The 20,674-nt window shown below is 44.3% G+C and overlaps 1 protein-coding gene across 30 annotated transcripts in view; it reads right to left on the bottom strand.

The window, feature by feature from the left end:
* Positions 1-20,674, bottom strand: part of MAGI1 (membrane associated guanylate kinase, WW and PDZ domain containing 1) — a 317,508-nt gene that overhangs the window by 49,050 nt on the left and 247,784 nt on the right. For 15 of the 30 annotated variants that reach the window (XM_068694412.1, XM_068694411.1, XM_068694410.1 and 12 more), the window contains exons 6-12: positions 19,826-19,908; positions 16,581-16,619; positions 12,246-12,303; positions 10,212-10,300; positions 9,059-9,151; positions 5,680-5,862; positions 4,259-4,879 (exon numbers count right to left, since the gene is read on the bottom strand). In XM_068694412.1, coding sequence (XP_068550513.1) covers positions 4,259-4,879; positions 5,680-5,862; positions 9,059-9,151; positions 10,212-10,300; positions 12,246-12,303; positions 16,581-16,619; positions 19,826-19,908 — 1,166 coding nt within the window. The remainder of the gene's footprint in view (positions 1-4,258; positions 4,880-5,679; positions 5,863-9,058; positions 9,152-10,211; positions 10,301-12,245; positions 12,304-16,580; positions 16,620-19,825; positions 19,909-20,674) is intronic. The other 15 variants (XM_068694418.1, XM_068694417.1, XM_068694413.1 and 12 more) reach the window with 4 other exon arrangements.

Raw genomic sequence — 20,674 nt, 5'->3', positions numbered from 1 at the left:
ACCATTTATGTCTCAGAAGACTGATTTCCGTTCCCTGATTTAATGTCAATTTTGCACTAGGGAAACTGCACTGATCTGCACGTCACATGTGAGTGACATCTCAACTGCATGCTTTTGCTTTGATCTCCAGTGAAGTGGGAACACACCTTTGAGGGGATTACACAGATCAGGCTCAAGGTTTATGCTACTTTCAGCCTTCTGGTCAATAAAGATGCCAGCGAGCACCAACCGTGAATGCTTGGAGAGGGTGAATGCTTGTCCAGTCAAACCTGCATGCAAACTGCTCAGCCTGTCTTGTAACCCAACCCAAAGCAGTCACAGTATTGTTGGATGATTTGTACGGAAGACTAACCTAAAATTGAAAAAAACAAAACAAAACAAAACAGCAAAAAAACACCAAAACCCCTCTTTAACCTGAGGTTATTTGCAAAATACATAAGTAAAACATGCAGCTACTTTCACTGAAACAACTGCTATTTCTTATTGACCCAGATAAATACAGCCCAGTAGTTTTTGCAGAGTAACTTCTGAAACAGCTCCCTACCTGTTCTCACAGGCAGCTCCCTGGAAAAGAAGTCGCTTGGGAAGCAGGGAAATTATTCTGACAAAATGTTGCTTTTATTATAAATGGAATCTATGCAGAATGGTGAGGTATTTGAGAATTGCTGATTTCAGTCAATTACTCTGCGTTGACAAGATTTCAATGAAAAATGGATTTCAAGCGGCAAACATTCCCTTTTTTGGGGGGAAAAGTACTTTGTTTACTTGGTAGGTTCAATGTTTAAATAACCTTTTTCAGTTACAAATACTCAAAATAAAGATGTGCCTTTTGTGGCCTTGTTAACAATAATTCTTCAAAATAAATGAGATGTGCAGTGCCATTGTGCATCGCAGGGACAAAAACATCTCCTTAATTCTGCATTTTGTAACCAATAGCGCTGGCAGCTTTATGTATTCAGGCCTTGAATGGCCCTCCTGTGCTGTCAAGCATCTCTTCCTCCAGTGCAAGCACCATGTCGTAACCCCTTCAAACCTGCTGAGCTTCACCTTCAGCCAGCAAAGGCTTCCTGCCTCCTCCAGTTGGACTTGCAGTCTCTAATGGGTTGGCACTTTCTTCTTATTACCACTTTAAATTACTCATGGCCAAACAATACCCATTTGCTCCTCAGCTAAGATCTCCTTGGTTTAAGAATCTTCTCTCGCTCCTGCGTAATAGCTACAGACAATAATTTTCCCCCCTCTGTCCCTTCATTTTGCTAAGCAAAGGCAGATTTTCAATCTGCTCTCAGGTACAGCCCAATCGGCCACCCTGCCCCTGCCTCTGCTCCGAGTTCACCCTTCCTCAACCCCTCAAATGTTGATGTCCAGACTGTGAGATGGGCTTAGGGTGTTTTTTCCAGCACTGTGTAGGGATGAAATAGGAAGACAATAGGAAGAATATAATCACGCCCTAGGGAAGGGAGGAGAAAGGGGAAAATAAACTGAAAACAGAACATAGGTAAGGCAAGTCTTCTATGGGGCCTCTCAAAAGCAAAAAAAATGACATGACATCATCCCTCCCTTAATATACTTATCCCCCCCCAAAATCTCATACGAGTCCCTCAAATGATTTTCAGATGCCACACGAGCAGCTGAGCATGCAGAGGGAGCACTGCAGCTCCATCCTCCCTGAAGCCATCCCCGTGTTCCTCCCTGGGAGCACCTGCAGGACTCGCCTGCTCCCCCAAGGCAGCATTACAGGAAATATTTCCCAAATATTTCCCAGGCTGCTCTCGGCGGCTGCGGGTTTGCATTTTAACAATTAAACCTTGTTGTAGGGAGCGCATGAGCAGCTCGGAGCAGGCAGAGCTTTTGCTGTGTATTACCCGTCTTTTGCTGATATTTTTCTGCCTGATTAGTAATCACTTCTGACAAATCCTTTCGTCGGCTCTGAGCACCAGATGTAGTGTTACAGGGATGCTTCGTGCACAGCCTGGCTGCATGCAAATGCTAGGCTAATGCAAGGATGCCTGGCAGCATCTGAGCACTTTCTTCACTGGACACCAGAGGGAGGAGGAGGAAAGGACAACTGACTGAAGCTAAAGAAGAACAGCTTCGGGAGCCCTGAATCAGGCACAGGGGCCAACAGCATTTCTGTATCTGGATCACAACAAACAGCAGCACGTTGTCTGGGATGGTACTTCTGCAAAAAGACTTGGCAGAGGTAACACAAGGCAAAATTTCTGGAGGGAGGACCCAAGTGCAGCAGCACTGAGTATGTTTTAGCCACCTCCATCTCGAGCTTTTAACAAACCTGACTTGGTTCTGATGGTGGGCTGCTACTGCTGAGTGTATTCTGCTGGGCTTTGGTGCCACAACCTCCATGCCTTTCAGTCCAGTTTTCTTCCGGGGAGGGAGAAAACCACATTTCAATGACTAACTGGATCCAGGGCCACCATGGTTTCAGAGTCCTCTGTCATGAGAGCATGAAATTTGGAGCTGCAAGTGCTCTGCACTGAGAGAGAAATGTCAGGACCTTGAGGGAGGGGGGGAGGGAGCTCAAGGAGATTGATACGGCACCTACGTGGGAAGGGGACAGCGAATGTTCAACATGTGTTTAGTGTCTCAATTCAATAAAAAATATATGAGATTCAGCAAGATTACCAGGGAACTATTTACTATCCTATTAAAACTCTGCTTTTATTTCCTCATCAAACCTTTTCATTATGCCTTCAAGGCACAAGGAGAATTATTAAATGTCAGCCACAATTCAAATAATTAATGTATGGTGGTACCAGATATATATGTGCTCTCAAGGAGGATTAATAATAGCTGCTATCTTTCTTCCAACCATATTTTTTCCAAAATACATATATTAATCATGAGACTGCGGTCCATTTTTTAAACCTATCTGGTATTGAAAGTCTCTAAGGAATCCACACCTCGAAAATTGCAGAACTCTTAATATATTCTGTTCTGTACTTTTTAATTTACTACCAAAATACAAAAATACAGTAGGCACTTGCAAAGGAAGGAATATAAGAAAGGCGCTGCTTTCTCTGGGCTTGCTATTAATTGCAGAGTCGGTGCCCTCCATTCCTTGAAAGGACTCCAAAAACAAACCAGAGGTGCAAATTCAGAAATCAGCGTGCCTCCATTAGATGGACTGGCCTTGGTCGCCAACTGACTACAACCTAAACACTTTGGGAGGGTTTTAGAGAAGTGTTTTCATACCCAACACTCCCCTCAATGCTGCCTAGGGCTGCGTTCAGCACCTGCCTCTCAGCTTCCCTCTGTCCCTGCAGTGTGCCCACATCGTCTGTGGAAAGCACCGTATGGACAGGGAGCACAGTGGGGCCGTGGCTTTGTCCCTGTCAGGGCCACAGGGCCAGCATCAGGCTGATCCCTCCTCACACCAGCGAGCAGAGGCACAGGGGAGAGCTGACCCCTCTTGTCTTGGTTTTGTGCTGGGCAGCTGACCTGGACGTCCCCTGCAAACTCCACACTCCTTCTCCCTGTAAATTTAATCTGCCAATTCTAAGCATACGATGTGAGGTGGGGTGTGCTGCTTTACCCTTACTCTGTCAGTGGCAGAGTGATCCTGCAGACAGCCAGATCCCACTAGCAGGTTACCCTGCATGCCCACGCCTGGCATTTGTGTACCAGGACTCTTATTTTGGACTCTTTTTGTACTTGCTGGTGCCCTCTCAGCAACACAAGCAAAAATGAGCTCAGCTCCCAGTTGCCAACAAATAAATACGGCAAGAAGAAAGGTTTCAATCACTCGCAACTTGGAGAAGTTTAACTTCTCTGCCTCCAACCCCAACTGTACCCCAGTGAAAAATCATTTCCATAGTGAAAAGTCCATAGGTATCTGGCTTCAGACACTGCAAATCACAGAACATATTACAAGCTTCTTTCATCCCTTAAAACAGCTCAAGAAATGTCCTTGTTCTTTAAATGAATAAAGTTTTATGAGCAGATTGAGGTTTGTAATGTAAGTAAAGGTGTAGCCATACCACCCTCTTGCCCCCTACCAGACGCCGTGTGTAGTGCAAGTGCGCACAGAAACTAATGCACATTGCCTTCAGAGCAGCATCAAAACCCAAATAATTTTAACCATCTATGTGACCTAACAACTGCCAACATGTGGCAGATCCTACACCTCAGGCCACAAAGCATTTCAGCAGAGAGCTTTAAGAGAGCACTTCTTTCGTGACACGCACTTTTCTTGTTTAATTTCAAGAAGAAAGATTTGCAAGAGGTTTCGAAAACGTACCTCCTCGCTGCACCAGCAACGTGACTTCGCTTCCCTTGGGACATTCAATCAGCATATCCACCACCTGGTTGTGCGTGAGGCTCTGCACATTCTTCTTGTTCACTTCGACTATGAGATCGCCCTCCTTCAGGCCGCGGCACCGCGGGCTGTCCACGATTTGTTTCACTCTTTGGCCGCCCCCGCCGGGACTGTCTGCTATAGTAAAGCCAAAGCCCATGGGCCCCTTCACTATATGCACAGTTATCAGTTCAGGCTGCGTTGCTATCGAGGAGGCCAAAGAGACCGTGTCATTGGGGTAGCCGTGGGGTCCATTGGAGGAGACCTCAGCCGGGCTGCTGGGCCTCGCCTCCTTTGTGCCGTTTACTTTCCCTGTTTTACTGCTGTGGCTCGCCGGGGAGTCGTAGTTTTCCTGCCCGTTCACAATGATCGGCTCTTTGTCCAAAATTGCCACGGACGTCACCAGGCTCGTGTTGGGGTCGTCGGGGTCGAAGGGCAGGGGGTAGCCGCGGCACAGTTCCAGGTCCACGCTGGCACCGATGGGGATGGACTGGAAGATTTTCACGACTTGAGCGTGAGTGTGCCCCAGCACACAGGTGTCGTTCACGCTGACTATGACGTCCCCTGCAGAGGACACAGACAGAGAGACAAATGCGTACAGCTGCTTCACGTTTGTGCAGGAACCTGAGAAATGGAGCCTGCGAGCTCTGATCCGCAGCACCCACAGGTACCACTCTCAGGTGAAGAGCAGCACCCAAATACTTTGCAAGGAAAAGGAGCAGTCACATTTGGGCAAGTAAGAATTATCTGCACATAACGGGCTCACTGCTAAAGCCTTCAAGTACATAAATGTTTTTGAAATGGAAAGTTGAATTTGGCTCATGCAAAAATTAATAAATTCAAGCGACAATATATAGCCCATTTAGCAGTTATTGTGAAGCCCCAGCTCTCACTGTTACACCCTGTGCTACGCTGACATATGATAGAAGCAAAACTGAGAGCGTATGAGAGCTGTAACAGAAGGCTCAAATACCAACTGCTCAAAAACACTGCCACGTAGCATGTCTCAAGCATACTTTAGCCTGACATCTAGGTATGATTCACTTCTTTAAGGCTGTGGCTGCAAGACAGGGATCTTTAGCATGTGATGCGCAGGTGGGCACTCCTCTGCCCATATCCTGCGAGAAGCTGGGAGAAGGGGTGCACGCCACGGCAGATAAATACAACGTGCAGATGCAACCCTACACAAACACCGCAGATTTAGAGCATATCCCTCAACGCATCCCGCTTCCTTGCTTGCTAATTGGAAAGCTGAATGCCCTTCCCCCAAAACAAGGTGAGGACTAGAGGTCGTTAAGAATTGTGCATAAAAACATCTGAAAAAACATAAATCAAAGTGGTGGTGGAGATTTGATTTAAAGTACCTGTTTCCATTTTGCCGTCCAGGGCTGCGGGGCCGTCGAGCACCAAACTTTTGATCTGCAGAAATTCATCTGGCTCATCTCCTCCGACGACAGTGAAGCCAAACCCCCTGCTGCTTTTCCTTAGCTTAGTGTGGATGAACTTCCCTTTCAACTCCGAGGGGTTTCTCGTAAAAAAAGGTTTTCCTGTGTAGGAAGTTTGGAAAATCTATGAACAGGCAGGCAGGAGCATTTGATCTGTTTTTCCTCTGTCCCTCACCCTTCTAACAAGTGCACAGACACAGCGGTGAGCCGGGCTGGGACCGAGCTTGGCTCTGCTGTCCTGGCACCTCATTGCACTCCACCTGTTTCCCTGGGACCAATCATGCAGTAAAAGGAACGAGCGAAAACCTCCTATTACCAGCTGCTTTGTTAGCTGTGCTTGTGCATACCAAAGACCTGAGGCTACACAGGGGGAAAAATGTTTTTTTGGGGGGAATAGAATATATTAAAGCTGGCAATACTGGCGTAGATACATGTCTTATCTCTGTCCTGACGTGGTGACATCCATCCCAGTAAGGATGGGAGGTGCGCAGCACAGCTGCCCCCTACAAAAAAAATCTGTAGTAAGAATTTTCTGCAGCAATTAGTACCATTTTTTTCCCCTGTCCTTGGCCTTCTCCCAACCCACCAAGCAAAAGCAGATCCCGAGCAGCGGCCAGACACTGCTCAGCCCTCCAGCACAATCCCCTGCCCACCCCACCATCGCTGTCGCCCTAGGACCTCTGCTGCCAGGGCAGGGAGGTGCTGCTGCTCTTCAGACACTGCCTGATGTCTGACTCTTCTTTCTGCTCCTTGCCTGTTGCGGATGAAGCACTGTCGTTGTGAGGTGCGGATCAAAGAGTCCCTGGGACTGGGGGGGCTGTGCCGGAGGCTGCTAAAGCTCTCCGGGAGCACGGTTAAGAGAGAACAAGGCGCTCCAAAACCAAACGCGCATCCTCACCGAGCATGTCACACAGCCTTGGAGAAGGAGTCAGAGCTGCTGTACCTCACAGAGCCTACACCGAACACCTTTGCACTTTTAATTGTTTTTAATGCTTAGAGGGGAAGCGACTGTGCCACTAAGCCCTCTGGTGACAGCTCCGGGAGCAGCAGCGTGCGGCGCAGCCAGGAGAGCTGGCACACGCTCAAAAAACCTCGGCAGCACCGCCGTGGGCCTCTGCTCAGAAAGCAGACCTTGAGGGAGGCTTGTAAGCCTTTGACTTGGGTTTTGGGGGGGAATAAAAATGTGCATTTGAAGATTATTCATGAGGGGGAAGTGCGAGGATTCGCACTCTTCTGCCTTTGAAGGGTAGCGCAGAAATCCCGCGCACCGTGGGCAGGCCCCAAGGTGCAGAGAAGCGCCTTGATCGCTGAGTGCAGCCGGTAACAACACAGCTGAGAGGCAGCACGTAGCAGGGCTTGGTCCTCTGCTAATTTCTGGTTCAAAAGCTGAACAGAACAGGCAGAGCGTGCCAGCTTCTGCCTACAAACACAGCGTGAACTCGCCCTGTAGTAACAGCGGGCGGTAGCACCACAGGCTATGTCCCACCTACAGCATTTGGGAAGGGCTCACGTTTTAAGGGAGTGTATCCACAAAATCCCAGCTGGAGGAGCAGTGCCAGAGGCACAGGGAGGGTTCCTTGTGCCCACATCCCCACCAGCAGTGCCACCGGTGGGAGACGGAAACCCCTGGGCACAGGGCAGGAGGACAGGGAGCTGGAAATAGCTGCTGTGAAAGGGGGAGCGAGAGGAGGAGCAGCACTGAGAAAGAAAGAGGAAGGAATGGAAGAGAGAGAGCCATCAGTGGGTATCAGGGCACATCACTCAGAGCGGTGCTGAGACATGCTAACGCTTTCCTGGAGTGTTGCTGTAAGATTTCGGTGGATGGCAGTCAGGAGCGGGTAGAGAGCTGAGTGAGGCTCCTAACGGGTCCTTTGCTTTGTCATGTACGGATGCTTGGGCAGCCCTTGCTCCTTCCTGACAGTGTGAAAGGCAGATGTGGCATTTGGAGATGTCTCCTTGAACAGGACCAGCTGTTTGGGGCACTCTGATGAGATAACAAACACCAGATGCCTGGTGGGCAGGGCACTGCCCCCAGACCTCCTGTGTTTTTCCTTGCTGCCAGTCTGGACTATCCTAACACACTCTAACACCCCTTGGGAATGTGCTGGGGGGTTTGGATACTGTCAAATTGGAAACATCTTTTTCAGAAGGTCAGATCTGCTGCCACCTGTACAGAGAGCACGTCCTGGCTCTTCACGGCAGAAAAGGCACCCCGGGATGCCACCACACCTGCCAGACTCGTCTTCAGAGACCACAGCTGACCTGCAGGGCTAAAGAGTTATTTCCCAGCTCCTGGGGCCTGCCTCAATTACATGCTTCTGTGTCCCCCTCTCTCACCTTCCTCTTCCTCTGGTTTCTGCACACCAGGGCAATGCTGCACACACGCAATGCAATTTAGATGTCACTAAAGATGCAGCTTACTTACAACCACTTGTAACCAGAGAGCACTTGTACTGCAACAGGTACAAGTGAAATTCTGCCCTTGCTGGCAACCTGATTTAGCAACCTTTCTGCTCATGCTGCAAATCCAAGAATGATTCCTGTCCTGTCTGGCAAAGTTTCTAAGACAAGCCACTGGTCTGTGAGGAGCTGGCCATACACAGACCACCAACACTAATAAAAAGGGCTATCGTACCCTACAGTGCTTGTACACATTTAATTCAACTTCAAAGTAGGTCCACAGCATTTAGATCTAATATCACTCCCTCCTCATCACTCCCTCTCAGCTCCTACCCCTTTCACATTAAAGGTATTCAAACTTAAATTTTCATGTGTATGTCTGTGTCTTTGTCATATTAAAATATGGTAAGATTTTGGGAGGGAAGGTTGCCCTGTATAAACAGAAAAAAAAAAGTTTGCTCTTGATCTTACTATAAGAGCCACACTCTAAGCTCAGCAGTGTTTAGAAGAAATAAAAACCTAATCCTTGCTTACCCATACAGCTCTGTAGAACAAGTTCTCCTCCCATTTGAACTTGCATCCACCAGCAGCAGTTGCTGTTAAAACCCACTGATGTAACTCATATTTTCATGCCTTTTTAAAGACTTGGAACACTACATGGGAGAACAGTCACAATCCTTTTTTCATGCAGGTAATCTCATTTGCCTCTTGCATTTGGCAACAGATGTCGTCTTGAAACAACTAGTCTCAAAGTCTAGGGTAATTCAGATGAGCAGGCACATACGCTGGTGTATGACACTAGTAATGGAGATATTCCCTTTACTGTGGCTGAGGGAATTGAATTTGTGTGAAAAAAAAACTTGTTGCACTTTTACAACTGGTTCAACAAGGTTGTTACCTTGCACTGGTGCTTCCCGAACTGCCTCTTGGTTGTTTGAAACATGGTTTGGAGCAGCGGGTGGTGGGAGAGATGGACACTCCTCTGTCCATTCTGGAGGGGGCAGAGAGGGAAACGTTACTTGTTTCACATCAGCACTACGAGTTCGTGCATGTACACACACTGGGAGTGTAAGGTTTGAGCACAGGAAACATGAGAAGCATGGCAAGAGTGGAAAGAGTCATGGAAAGAAGAAATAAAATGAATGGGATGTTCAAAAACCTGTTCTGGAGGACTCTGTGTCCAGGTCAACTGCTGGGATGCCCTACCTCACATTCATACTTAGGATGTCATTTGCATCTAGGTGGTCTCAGTATCTATATTAAATCTGTTCCTCACAGCCCACATCTGTTCACCCTGACTGTTAAGTAGAAGGGATGATGTTGTTGCAAATGGGGCCGCAGAAGGAATGCTGAGGCCTAAATCATCCCAATTATCTCCCCCTTTGACAGGAGCCATTGTTGAATGAGGGGTGGGAACGCTATGGAGGTACCAAGACAAACCCACAGGCATCTCACTGCATTTGAGCTGCTTTTTTTTTTTTTTAAAAAAAAAAAAAGAATAAAATGAGAACTAAAACAAAAAAAAAAAAGGAAAAAAAGTGAAAAAGCGTTTTGAAATCACAAAATTACTTCAGATGCTAGAGCTTGACAACATCCAAAATCTTTGGGTCAAGAACTCCCCCATGCTGAAAGGCTTCTCTAGTGTACATGTAAAATGCCCGCTCCTCATCTCCTTCAGTAGACTACAAGTCCCACTGCAGACTGGAACAACACCAGCTATAGCGAACAACTTGATACAGCAGATGAAAGAGGAAAACGTGTGCTTTCATTATTTCTCGGAAGCCTAGAAACTTCCCAGAAATAAAAGCCATTAAAAAAAACCTCTCCCCATTACAGGGCTGAAAGCTAGGACATTTAAGTGGTTAGATGGTTTAGATTTTCTTCATCTTATGTGAAGGGCATTTGCAACTTTTCTACACACATCGTTTTGCCTTTTAAAAGCTCTAAGGTCACAAAACGAAGGACAAAAGCACTGGCACGGTGCTGTCAAAGTGAGGGAAGGCACATTCCCCCATGAAAACCCCAACCACCAAGCCCTCGGCGGTGCCAACCTTCGGGTGGCTGTTGCTGTTGCTCAAGCTGTTTCTTCCTCTTCGCTTCAAGAACTGGGTTTTCATATTGTGTCTTCCGGTTGATGTGGCTGGGGAAGAAAGAGAGCAAAGAATTAGGAAATCCTTTATGTGACAAGCAGGCATGACGGTCAGGTATTAAACTTCTCTGAGGAAAGGAGTAAAACTCCAAATGATACGAAGAGCAGCAATGCTCACCTAGTTGTGCCAAAAAGCATATTTAAGAAAACAAGCAGATTCCAGTCTTGATATGATGCACTGTCTAATTCCTTCAAATACACTAAAATAATGATCTATTCTGTAAAATAGTGAGATTAAAGCACAAAAGGTGCCCTTGCCTGATTGTATTTTAAAGGACAGGCCTATGTCATCCCCACTTTAATCTGATTCCCGGAGGTGCAGTCATTCCCTGGCTCACTGAAGTTAAAAAAAGAAAAAACAAACACAAACCCAATACCTGCTAACATCTGCCAGCTATCTGATCAATGCACACTATTAATAGAGTGTCTTAAAAATATCTGCCGGGATGCAGGCTATGGGCGGAAAAGCTGAGCTCTGAACGGATCAAAATATTCAGAGTTGGCCACCAGCAAACACTCCCTGTTGAAACCAGCATTTGGTGAAACACCAGCTGCTCTCCTTCAAGGGCCATTAGGGTGCTTTTGACCCTTACAAAGTGTTTAGAGCTAATACTTCTTACCAATTTCAAGAAGAAAAAAAAAACAAACAACAGAAGAGTAAAAGTTTCTCCATCACTATAAACAGTTCCTACTGCCAGGGGACTGGTAGAGTTAATTGTATTTGCTTAATGCCCATCTTTGTGTCCAAGGCAAAGTTTACATTTCAGGACTTTTTTATTTTACAGTCTCTTATCCCACAAGTCTTTATTAAAAAGCAAACACATTTTCAAGTAATTATGATACAAGCACTGTAGAGTGCTGCTCAGAATTTTTCTGCTAAAGAGCAATATTTAACCAAACAAAGAAGGAGGTAAAACCTAGTTCGTGAGTTTTGTAAAACGTTTCCAATTTCAAGATAGCTTCAGAAACTTAAGAATAATTATAAGGATTTCAAAAAATGCTACAATTTAAACTTTTTCATCTTAAAGTTGTTTCTCAAAAAACTATTAATCAATAATAGAGGAGTGCCTGAATCGGAAGGAACAGAGACAAATGCTCAAATAACGAGTATCTTGCTAGCTTATAGATAGTAAGTAAAATAAACTTACGTCTCATTGCTGTTACTTTTCTATTTAATTACAGCAGTAAGGAGTGCCACAGAACTACCAGGCACGTATATATAAAGTGACAGGAAAAAAGGCTGGAAAGACCTCTTGGCACGGCATTTAATAGCCGAAAAATATTCTCGATGTCTTTGGTAAATAAATGTCAAGCCTTAATTACACAGTTTGCTAACCTTGTTTCCCTAGGCACAGATGGTGGGGTCAGAACTGAGCCAAAGCAGACAGAAATTGTACTCCGTGTCTATTCTGAGGGCTATCGTAAGCCACCCTGGTAGACAGGAGCATACACATAATTAAAAATTCATTTTATGGGGTCAATGATGAAACAAAACTCAGCTCTCCAGTTTCCCAAGGGAAGCGGTCTGTCATCTAGATGGAGAAGAAGCTGTTCTAATTCCGGAGAGCGTCGCCACAATCCCATGACTCCAGTCACAGCAATGCAGCCCCGTGCAAGAACCTCTGCCGTGGCTGGGCAGCCACACAGGCTCCTCCATTCCTCCTCAGGAGCCACTTGAGGGGAATGGGGCAGCCTGGTTTACCAGCTGGTATTGTGAGCAGAGTGCTGGATGAAGGGGATCGAGCTCAGCTGACTGCACGCTTGTCAGTGCTCTATGGATGAAGGCATTTTGGGCGGTGCTGGGGCTCCTGCACGCCCTGCCCCTGGGGTGCTCCTGCCTCCCCTGAGCAGAGCCCACCCGAGGATGGGGAACACAAGGCAGAGGAAAGCCTTCCTCCGCCCACCAGCCACCCCAGCCCCAGACAGCAGCACTTACTCTACATAGTAGACACCATATACAGGATCCTCAATTTTCTCCCAACCAGCAGGCAACTCTGGAAATAGAAAAAGCGTTACTGAAGCCTCCATTGCAGGATCTTTTTCTGGCAGGTACCTGCTCTTTCTCAGCATACACACTCAGCAGCAGCTCAGATATTGCTTCAGACACTTTCCAGAATGATCACAGCATTCTTTAAAGGCTGGCGTAGCGCGGCACTGACATCTCAACCTGCCCCATCGGTGCCGTGTTAGCGTGGGAAGATGCCCTAGCCAGTCAATTTTAGATTTGTTTTTTGCATCAAATGAACAAATGATCAATAAATTTCCTTTCTGGGAGTGCCTCAAGTACCCTCCTGGCTTGACCATCACGGGCAGAGTGGTCCTGGGTGGAGGCACTGCAGCAGAAATGGATGGATACAGGCTACAGGCCAGATTTACGTTAATACCAGCACATGAAGATGGGTAAGACTGCAGCAGGCAACTGTAGCAGGCTAACAGAAAGAGCACTTTTATCTTCTCTACCAGGGTGGAGCCATTTATGCTCACCACTGCTGATAAAATTGTATTTTTTGACACATCTCTCAGGGATTTACATTGCATCGCTCAGCCCCAAGTCCAACGTGAACGTGCATCTTGGAACGGGACAAAGGGGATTTAACGTAAACACCCGGCATATGGAAACCACCCAAGTGGGGCTGGCACACACAGATGTATTTCACTGCATAGTACTTAATGTAAAAACACATATTGCCATAATCACATGTAACAGAGATTTCCTTTTTTAATTAGCATAATTAACAAAAAACAGTTCTGAAGATGAAATTAACATTTGGAAATGTATCCACTTTTGTTCTTGTTGATTTTCTAGACTGCATATAGTACTTTAGCTATAATTAGTGAATGTAATAAAATCACTTCAGCATCCAACGGAGGGTTATTAAAGCTGTATGTATTACTTAAGGGCCTGATCCTTGTCCCACTCCTTTGAACACAATGTTCCCATTGGCTATGGGTACTGAAATAATCACCAGATAGAGTGGTACGTTTAAGCAATATTGTAATCTAACTCAAAAGAAAGCTCCACCATGCTATGGACTGTGCAAGCGTGGTCCCTGCCCCACAGCCTCTGCACATTCATTCTTTTAAAAAGTCATTGTCAGATAACATAAGTTCACATATCTGATGCAAAATAATTCCTCAAAATTTATCACTAAACTGACAAGACCAACAGAATATAATCAGTGTTTGTTTATTATCAAATGCAAAGATTTGTTTTCATTAATGGTATCAATTTCTCAGCCAATACAATCAACAATGGCCCATTAGTTAGAATAAATGTAATTATCTAATTCTGCCTTAACAGACTTTAGCTCTGTTGCCATAAGGATAGAAACATCTCCAGACTGGAGACGAGCAGAATCTATACAAACACACATGGACTAATTACTCAAAGTTTATATTTGTGTTCGGAATTGGCTGAAGATCAGATGAAATTGATTTCAAGGTTTTTGCTCCACATGTCCCTTATTTGCAGATACAAGGTAGGTTTTTCATTCTTATCATTATTTCATCCTTACTGGGTTTACCATCTTTGGATTCCTTGAGACATAAGCAATTAAATGCAAGCCAGTGCTAAGTTTTGGGCATAAGATAAACTACACAAGTTTATCAGAAGACTGATCTGAAATAAATGCTTCAGAAACTGGTTTTTCGCCACGCCATGCAAGGAAGAAGACTGTATGAGAGCAAAAGTTAGAAAGCAAAAGGCCAATCTTGAAAGTCTTTTTGCAAAGACAGCTCTCTGGTTTGCAAAGGAGTCCCGTATGGTGAAAGCATTCCGGGGCTGGCTTAAAGAGTTTCCGTGCAGCTAAATTAAGACCTAGCAAGCAATCAGGAAAATTGCAAGTTGTGGCAGCCATTTCATTCTTAATTTGCACTGCGGTGAAAGTAGTATGGTAACAACCAAGCCGGGGGTGGGGTAGGGTGGAGGGAATTAATGGGGGAAGGGAGATGTAATGTACAAATGCCTTGAAGCTAGTTTTCCACAATTTTGCTTGCTTAGTAATTTTTGTTGATTTTGGACTATTAAGTGCTTTTGATTTTTACAGTTCAAACAAAAATGCTTTGCTTTGCTTCTGTTCACAACAGGTTTTGGTATTAAATTTTCCTTTTCTTTTAAAGAACTTTCATGGAAAGTCAGAAAATCGGCACTTTCCTAACCCCCAAACTGGTATTGTGCCCAAATCCTTTCAGCCTCCTGGACAGTTTTCTATCTCTGCAGCTTCCCATTTGAGGAATGTGTGTCTACGTTTCCAGAAGTAGCAATACAAAAAACCTGCAATTCTAACACATTACTTGTTGATTACATAAATGCACTTTTGGACTTCTAAAAGCCTATGAAATTTCTTGAATGTCAATAATCTTCAGAGCCATTTAAAACAATAATTTCTATGCCACGTTGCAGTCTAGCTTCTCAGCTGCTTTAAATTATTCATCTCCCTTCTCCACCTCTCCTGCCAAACAGAAGATGACCCAGCGTATTGAAATTTTTCATAAATATAAGATTTCCAAAAACATTTTGCATCATTAGGAGTCTGAGTGAGCCACACCGCTTTTAATTTGGTACACCCACGCAGCACTCTGAAGTCTCAGAGAATTCATCAGCAGATTGGATATTCCAATATTGGATATTGTCCATTCAGTGGACAAATATCCAATCTCACGCTTTTAAGCCTGGGGTAAATACACAGATTCCTACTGAGATACTCTTGTTTAGTATCCTACCCTACAGAGGGGATAGATGGAATCCTACAAAGGAACTCCTCCAGGGATTTTAGTCACTTCCACGCATCACATAAAGGAGCTGGAGAAGACTTCAGTGTACCCAGTTTATACTGCTCCCCATGTAGGTGAGTCCAGGAGGATCTGCCCAAGTGTATGACAAATTCTACTCCAAAGACTAATTTTTTATGTCAATGTTCTGTCAAAAGAGAGATGATAACATAAGGAGAGGTGATCTGTACCTCCATATTCAGTCCATCTCTTTTCAGAAGTAAGAAGGCATAAAAATGTTTTAATTTTTGATTTTCTCATACTTATAAAATAAACTGCAGATATAATACAGAGCTAAATATCCAGCAGCACTACGTTCACGCTAAGCACTGATGCACTTAGTGAGTAGGCCATATGTCTTCATGTCCCCTCACTAACTTTGCTGTCACTGAACCATTTGAAAATGTCTTTCTTCACACTGCGATATTTGCTAATCTCAACAGCATATCAATGGGCTGTGACCTCAGTAGAGCTTATCTGCATTAAAACAAAGAGAACATCTCATGATGTTCAAGCAAAACACTTGTGTGTTTAAGTGCCTGCAGAACTGGGGTCAGGCTTATCAATTAATGAGTTTCCCTGCATCTGTTTTTCAGCCTTTCTTCTCATGCATTATTCCAGGTGTATTATCTAGGAGAACAGTTCCTGGAGAAGTGTTAAAAGTGAGTCAATAGCTGCTGGCTGCCAATGCCATATCAATCACACCAAAGCGGGAAGCAGAATAACTTGCAAGTCATTACAGAAAATGGAGGTTAATTCTCTGGTAATACAATCCTCCAGTATGCAGAACTATAAACTGTAAATACAGTCCTCTTTAAAGCAATAACAGTGGAAACAAAATCCTATGCAATCTCTTATGCCTTTCAGCTTTCAAAGTGCACTAGAGCATAGCTGAACAGAAATAACAACTACCTCCACCATCAGGATAACAGAACGAGCGCCGCTGAGATTAGATATCAAGACAGCACACTTCACAAAAGGATGCAGCAAATAAAAATGTACCACATCATCGGAAATCATCTGCTTATAAAATCACCTACTGAGGCAAAATGTTCTGCTATTTCATTCACAAGCTCAGCAAAAACAACCTGTGTAATACTTAAACTTCTAAATAACACTTTGTTTCTATTATCTAGCAAATATATTCATCCTTTGGCTATTTCAACTTTGGCACCTTTGAACCTTTCCCTGAAGCCAGAGATACCAATGTAAAAGCCCCTAACTTCTGCAGAGTCCAGAAGGAAGCAAATCCAAACAAACTTTGTAAAATTAAGGCCCTCTAGCTTTCCTCAAACTCTGAATCAGTACAAAAACTACTGTAAATCTGAGGCTAGGGGAAGACTAATACCTTTATGGGTTAGGGAAGTTTCGTTGCTAAATTAGACTTGTTGAAATGAAAAACAAAATTGAAAGATGCAAAATGACACAAAGGAGAAAGCAATTAAAGGCTTAAAACTGTGCAGTTGAAGTCAAACATCAAAACAAGAGATGGATGATTTACCTAGTTCACTGTCCAGTTCCTCCGTGTGTACCCCTTCTTCTCCAAGGGAAGAGCAGTAAATGAGACAGAAAAAATTAAAAGAAAATTTCAGATACCAGCACCAAGCAAGAAATTCCCTCCAGCAAACAGCAGAACAAGCACTAGTTTTCCAGATTGAGCCCAAGCTTTCCATTTATCACATTCCAGTGACCAGAATATTGATGGATTTCATGTATATAATGAAAGAACTAGTTCTTGAGTTAATAGAATATATGTATCAATTGACTATTTTCATGCCACGCGTTGATGTGGCAAGGTAATACATCTGTGTTCTTGCTGTAGTGAAGCTTCTCCCTCAGATCTGCATGGTCCGACCTTCGTAATCTTTTCTGTAGACACAAGGATCTATCAGAAGGCCAGACCTGAATACCAATGAGGAAATCTGAGAGAAAAACCTTGTATCTAAATAAGAACTAATGCAGCAAGGTTTTCAAGAACGTACGTAAATTTGTGTGCATACGAGGTCCAATTGACTTCGCTATAACTACTGGCATGATTTAAGATAGGCACAAAGCAAAGCACCTCGTTTAACTGGAGTCACAGGCCCACACCGAAGTCCAGATGCACTGGTGAGGCAAAGATGGGAATTCTCCAGTTTTAGAGGCACCCGGGACAAAGATCACAATTTTTGAAACACACAAACCCATCAATATTCACCGTTGCTCCATTTATCGTTATCTGCTCCATATTCATAAGTTAACAGTGACACAGATGATTAAAGTATTGCTTAGCCTATAAATAATAATAATGCAGTCAGAAAATGAAGGATGATGACAAACCCAGAACAAAGATGGTAAAAACAATCCTGGACCTAGTACAGTAAGGTATAAGCCATGTAAATGAATGACAGAAGCAAACAGAAGATGTAGTGTCACGGCACTGCTTTTGAAAATTTGGATACCCAAAAAACACTTCCACAACCTGCAACAGATTCTACCCAACAGTTGTTTAGGAACATTAACATGAAACATGAACTGCGATTTCCTTTGATAGCCTGAACAACTCAAAACTACCAGAACTTGCCAGGGACACATGTCCAGACGAAGAAAGAACACAAGACAACTGCCACCAAACAAGTCTGAAAAAACATCTCACATTTATAAAAACCACAGACGGGATGGGGTCAAGCCCAAAAACTCACACACACACACAGAACACAAACAAAATGGAGGCGTCCCACTGACTTCAGTGGAAATATGCCCAACAGCGACCCTTGCCAAAAAACGTCCAACTTCCATGATGCAGTACAAATAATTTTCTCTCTTTTTAGTGCTTTGAAATATAATTATTCTTATGTGTGAAGCAAGACTGGAGCAGCCAAGCAAAACAGCGCAGTGCATGGCTGCACCTAGGAAGCAACTGTTTCAATTACTGAATGTTAAAAATATTCATTAATGAGCAACTTAGTGAATGAAATGAAGGGGCACGTGGGAAGATGAAATTAGCTAATTTTAAGGACCTGATAAACAAAAATGCTGCAACTCTTTAAAATTATGAATTAAATACAATAAATTACCCAGCTGCATGTTTCCAATCCCAATTAAATAAATTATCCCAATGCTTGTCTGGTAATTGCTGAGAGGACAAGAGGTTTAGAAGACTTTCCCTTCTGCAAGGGGACGTAAAACTGTTGAGTGGAGTTGCTCAGCCGCCCGCTGCCGGCTCATCCTGCCAGCTGCTCCTTGTCCTGGCTCAGAGCACAGCACGGGCCATCACCAGGGCTATCGGCGTAGCAGGAATCTCACTGGCACAGAAAGCCAGAGCAGAAGCTGTGCTTCAGGGAAAACTGCCCTCCAAAAGAAAAAAAGCTTGTGCTGAGACTTTGCAACCTCCTCCTTAAATTGCCAGCAATGCTTAACTGCAAGGAAGAGGGAGCTCTGCCTGCATATGCTCCGATTTAATTTTGTTCCCGTTCTGATTACTCGCTGACATCTCCATTTTTAGGCCCAGAGCAAGGCCTTCATTAATCCAGCTCCCTCCGCTCGCTCCTTGACAGCTGACGCCAGCTGCCGAGGATGTGAAGCAGGCGTCTGAGCTCAGCGTGCCCGTGCTCCATCTGAGCTCTGAGCTCTGCACATCCTCGCAGGTTGGGTGCACGCCGCTGCGCTGCCCACAAGGAGCTGGTGCCCTGCTTCGTCACGGCAGCGAAGGCTGCACAGACAACTTCTCCCATACTGCAAAATCTCACACGTGAGAAGAGGAGGAGGTTGGAAACGTGCAGAAATAGTAACAGCAGTTCTGGGGGCCAGGTTTGATCCTGCCGGTAAAATCGTTGAGCTGAGTCGGTCCTTTTCCAAAATAAAATCGTAACTCGTAGTGAGCTGACTCACACCAGTAGGAGGTTAATCGTATCATGAACATTAATTTTACAAGGACAGCACAAACACTGATGAGATAAACCTTCCAATTTTAACTGTCTACCATGATAGCATTGTGTTAGCTGAAACTATCCACTAGAATATCAATGCCTTTTCTGGTCAGTAGACCAAAATTTCCACATAGGTTTTTCCCAAATGTCTGTATTATTTTTATCACGAGTCCCTTTTTCTTCCAGTGCCTCCTTAAGGATGCAGGGAGAGAGCCTCCTTTAGCAGTCCTGCATTTGGCTGCTCTACATTGGACAGTGGCTTGCATTTCCAACATCTCAAGGAATACAAAATTACCTCAGTGCAAATTACCAGTGGCAAAAATCTACAATTTCAAGCGGAACTTGTTTTCAACAACCACAACACTAAGTGCCCTGTCAGAATTTAACAGTAGAAGTGAAGCAATTGAGTTATTTTTGCTCAAACAAGGAAATAAAAACACAACTCTTTCAATTCATGTAAAACAGGCAGTTGAAGCGTAACACAATGGAGCACGCAGAGCCTCAGCCGCTTTCCTCCTACACAGTGATCCAAGGAGTGAGCGCTCGAGAGCTCCGAGGCTCGTTCAGCACCAGTGACTATTTAAATGCCTTTGCAAAAACAGAGAGGCCTCTCACTTTGACCACCTCTCGCTGATTTTTAATAAACGATCTGCCATCTCGACGGCTTACACACACACACACAGTGAGTTTACAACATAATGAATATTATCTCTTTGTACTTATAAACCATCTTATTATCATTTACACATTTCTGAACACAGTACCAAAAAGGGAGAAAGGAAAGGGAGAAAGCCAAAGGATGAAACACATCATTATTTAACTATTTTCAGTCTCTTACCATCATCTTCACATTCTTCTAGAGGCTTTTGCTGTTTGTTCAGGCACCGTGGATCTAGCCAAGATGTTGTTTTTGTATTATGGCTGGAAACCAAAAATGGAAATATGACCTTTGTTAATAAACCAGAGCTGAAGTATCAGTGACAGAAAAGTATATATCCTCCTTATTATTCAACAGACCTGAAGGCATGCTATTGCCTCAGAACAAGCAGCGTTACAAACTGATGTTCTGCAAACTAGTCTACCAAAATGCACGAATTTTGGCATTGAAATAAAACAAAGGTGAAAAACAAAAAGCTAAAATATAAAACCCAGCATTTCTGACTGGCAGGACGCATGTGAAAGCTGCCAATACTATAATATGAATTTCCAAACTTTAGTCTTTGGTGGTTTGTTTCTCAGCTCCAGGAGCTGTCTCATGAGCCATTTGCTTCTCGATGAAAAGACAGAAGAGAAATTTCCCTTCCACAGGACGCAGTGACCTTTCTCACTGCAAAAGACCTTTAACATTTGTTTAGACTTGGCCCATGCATTAGTCAAAAGCAAAACTTCTACTGACAACTTTTAATTACACACACAAAAATGTCAAAGCCTTTGATGGAAGTCAAACAGCTTCACTTTCAACTCTTCCTTCTCACAAGTCCCTTGGCAGTACTGTGATGCCAGTACCAGTGGCGAAGGCTGCATTGCCACAAAGCTTTAAATACATTTTCTAAAACTTATTTTCTCCCTTCATTTAATTTGCACTTGGAGACAAGCTTGTAATACAATGCCTCCTCTGCAGCCTGATGTCATCTTAGACCGGACCTGCAAAGACAAACCTCTGGTCCCCGAGGTGTCATTTCTCTAA

The sequence above is a fragment of the Anas acuta genome, chromosome 11 (assembly GCF_963932015.1).
Source record: "Anas acuta chromosome 11, bAnaAcu1.1, whole genome shotgun sequence".
NCBI classification, from domain to species: domain Eukaryota; kingdom Metazoa; phylum Chordata; class Aves; order Anseriformes; family Anatidae; genus Anas; species Anas acuta.
This window is presented reverse-complemented; position numbering and strand designations above follow the sequence as displayed.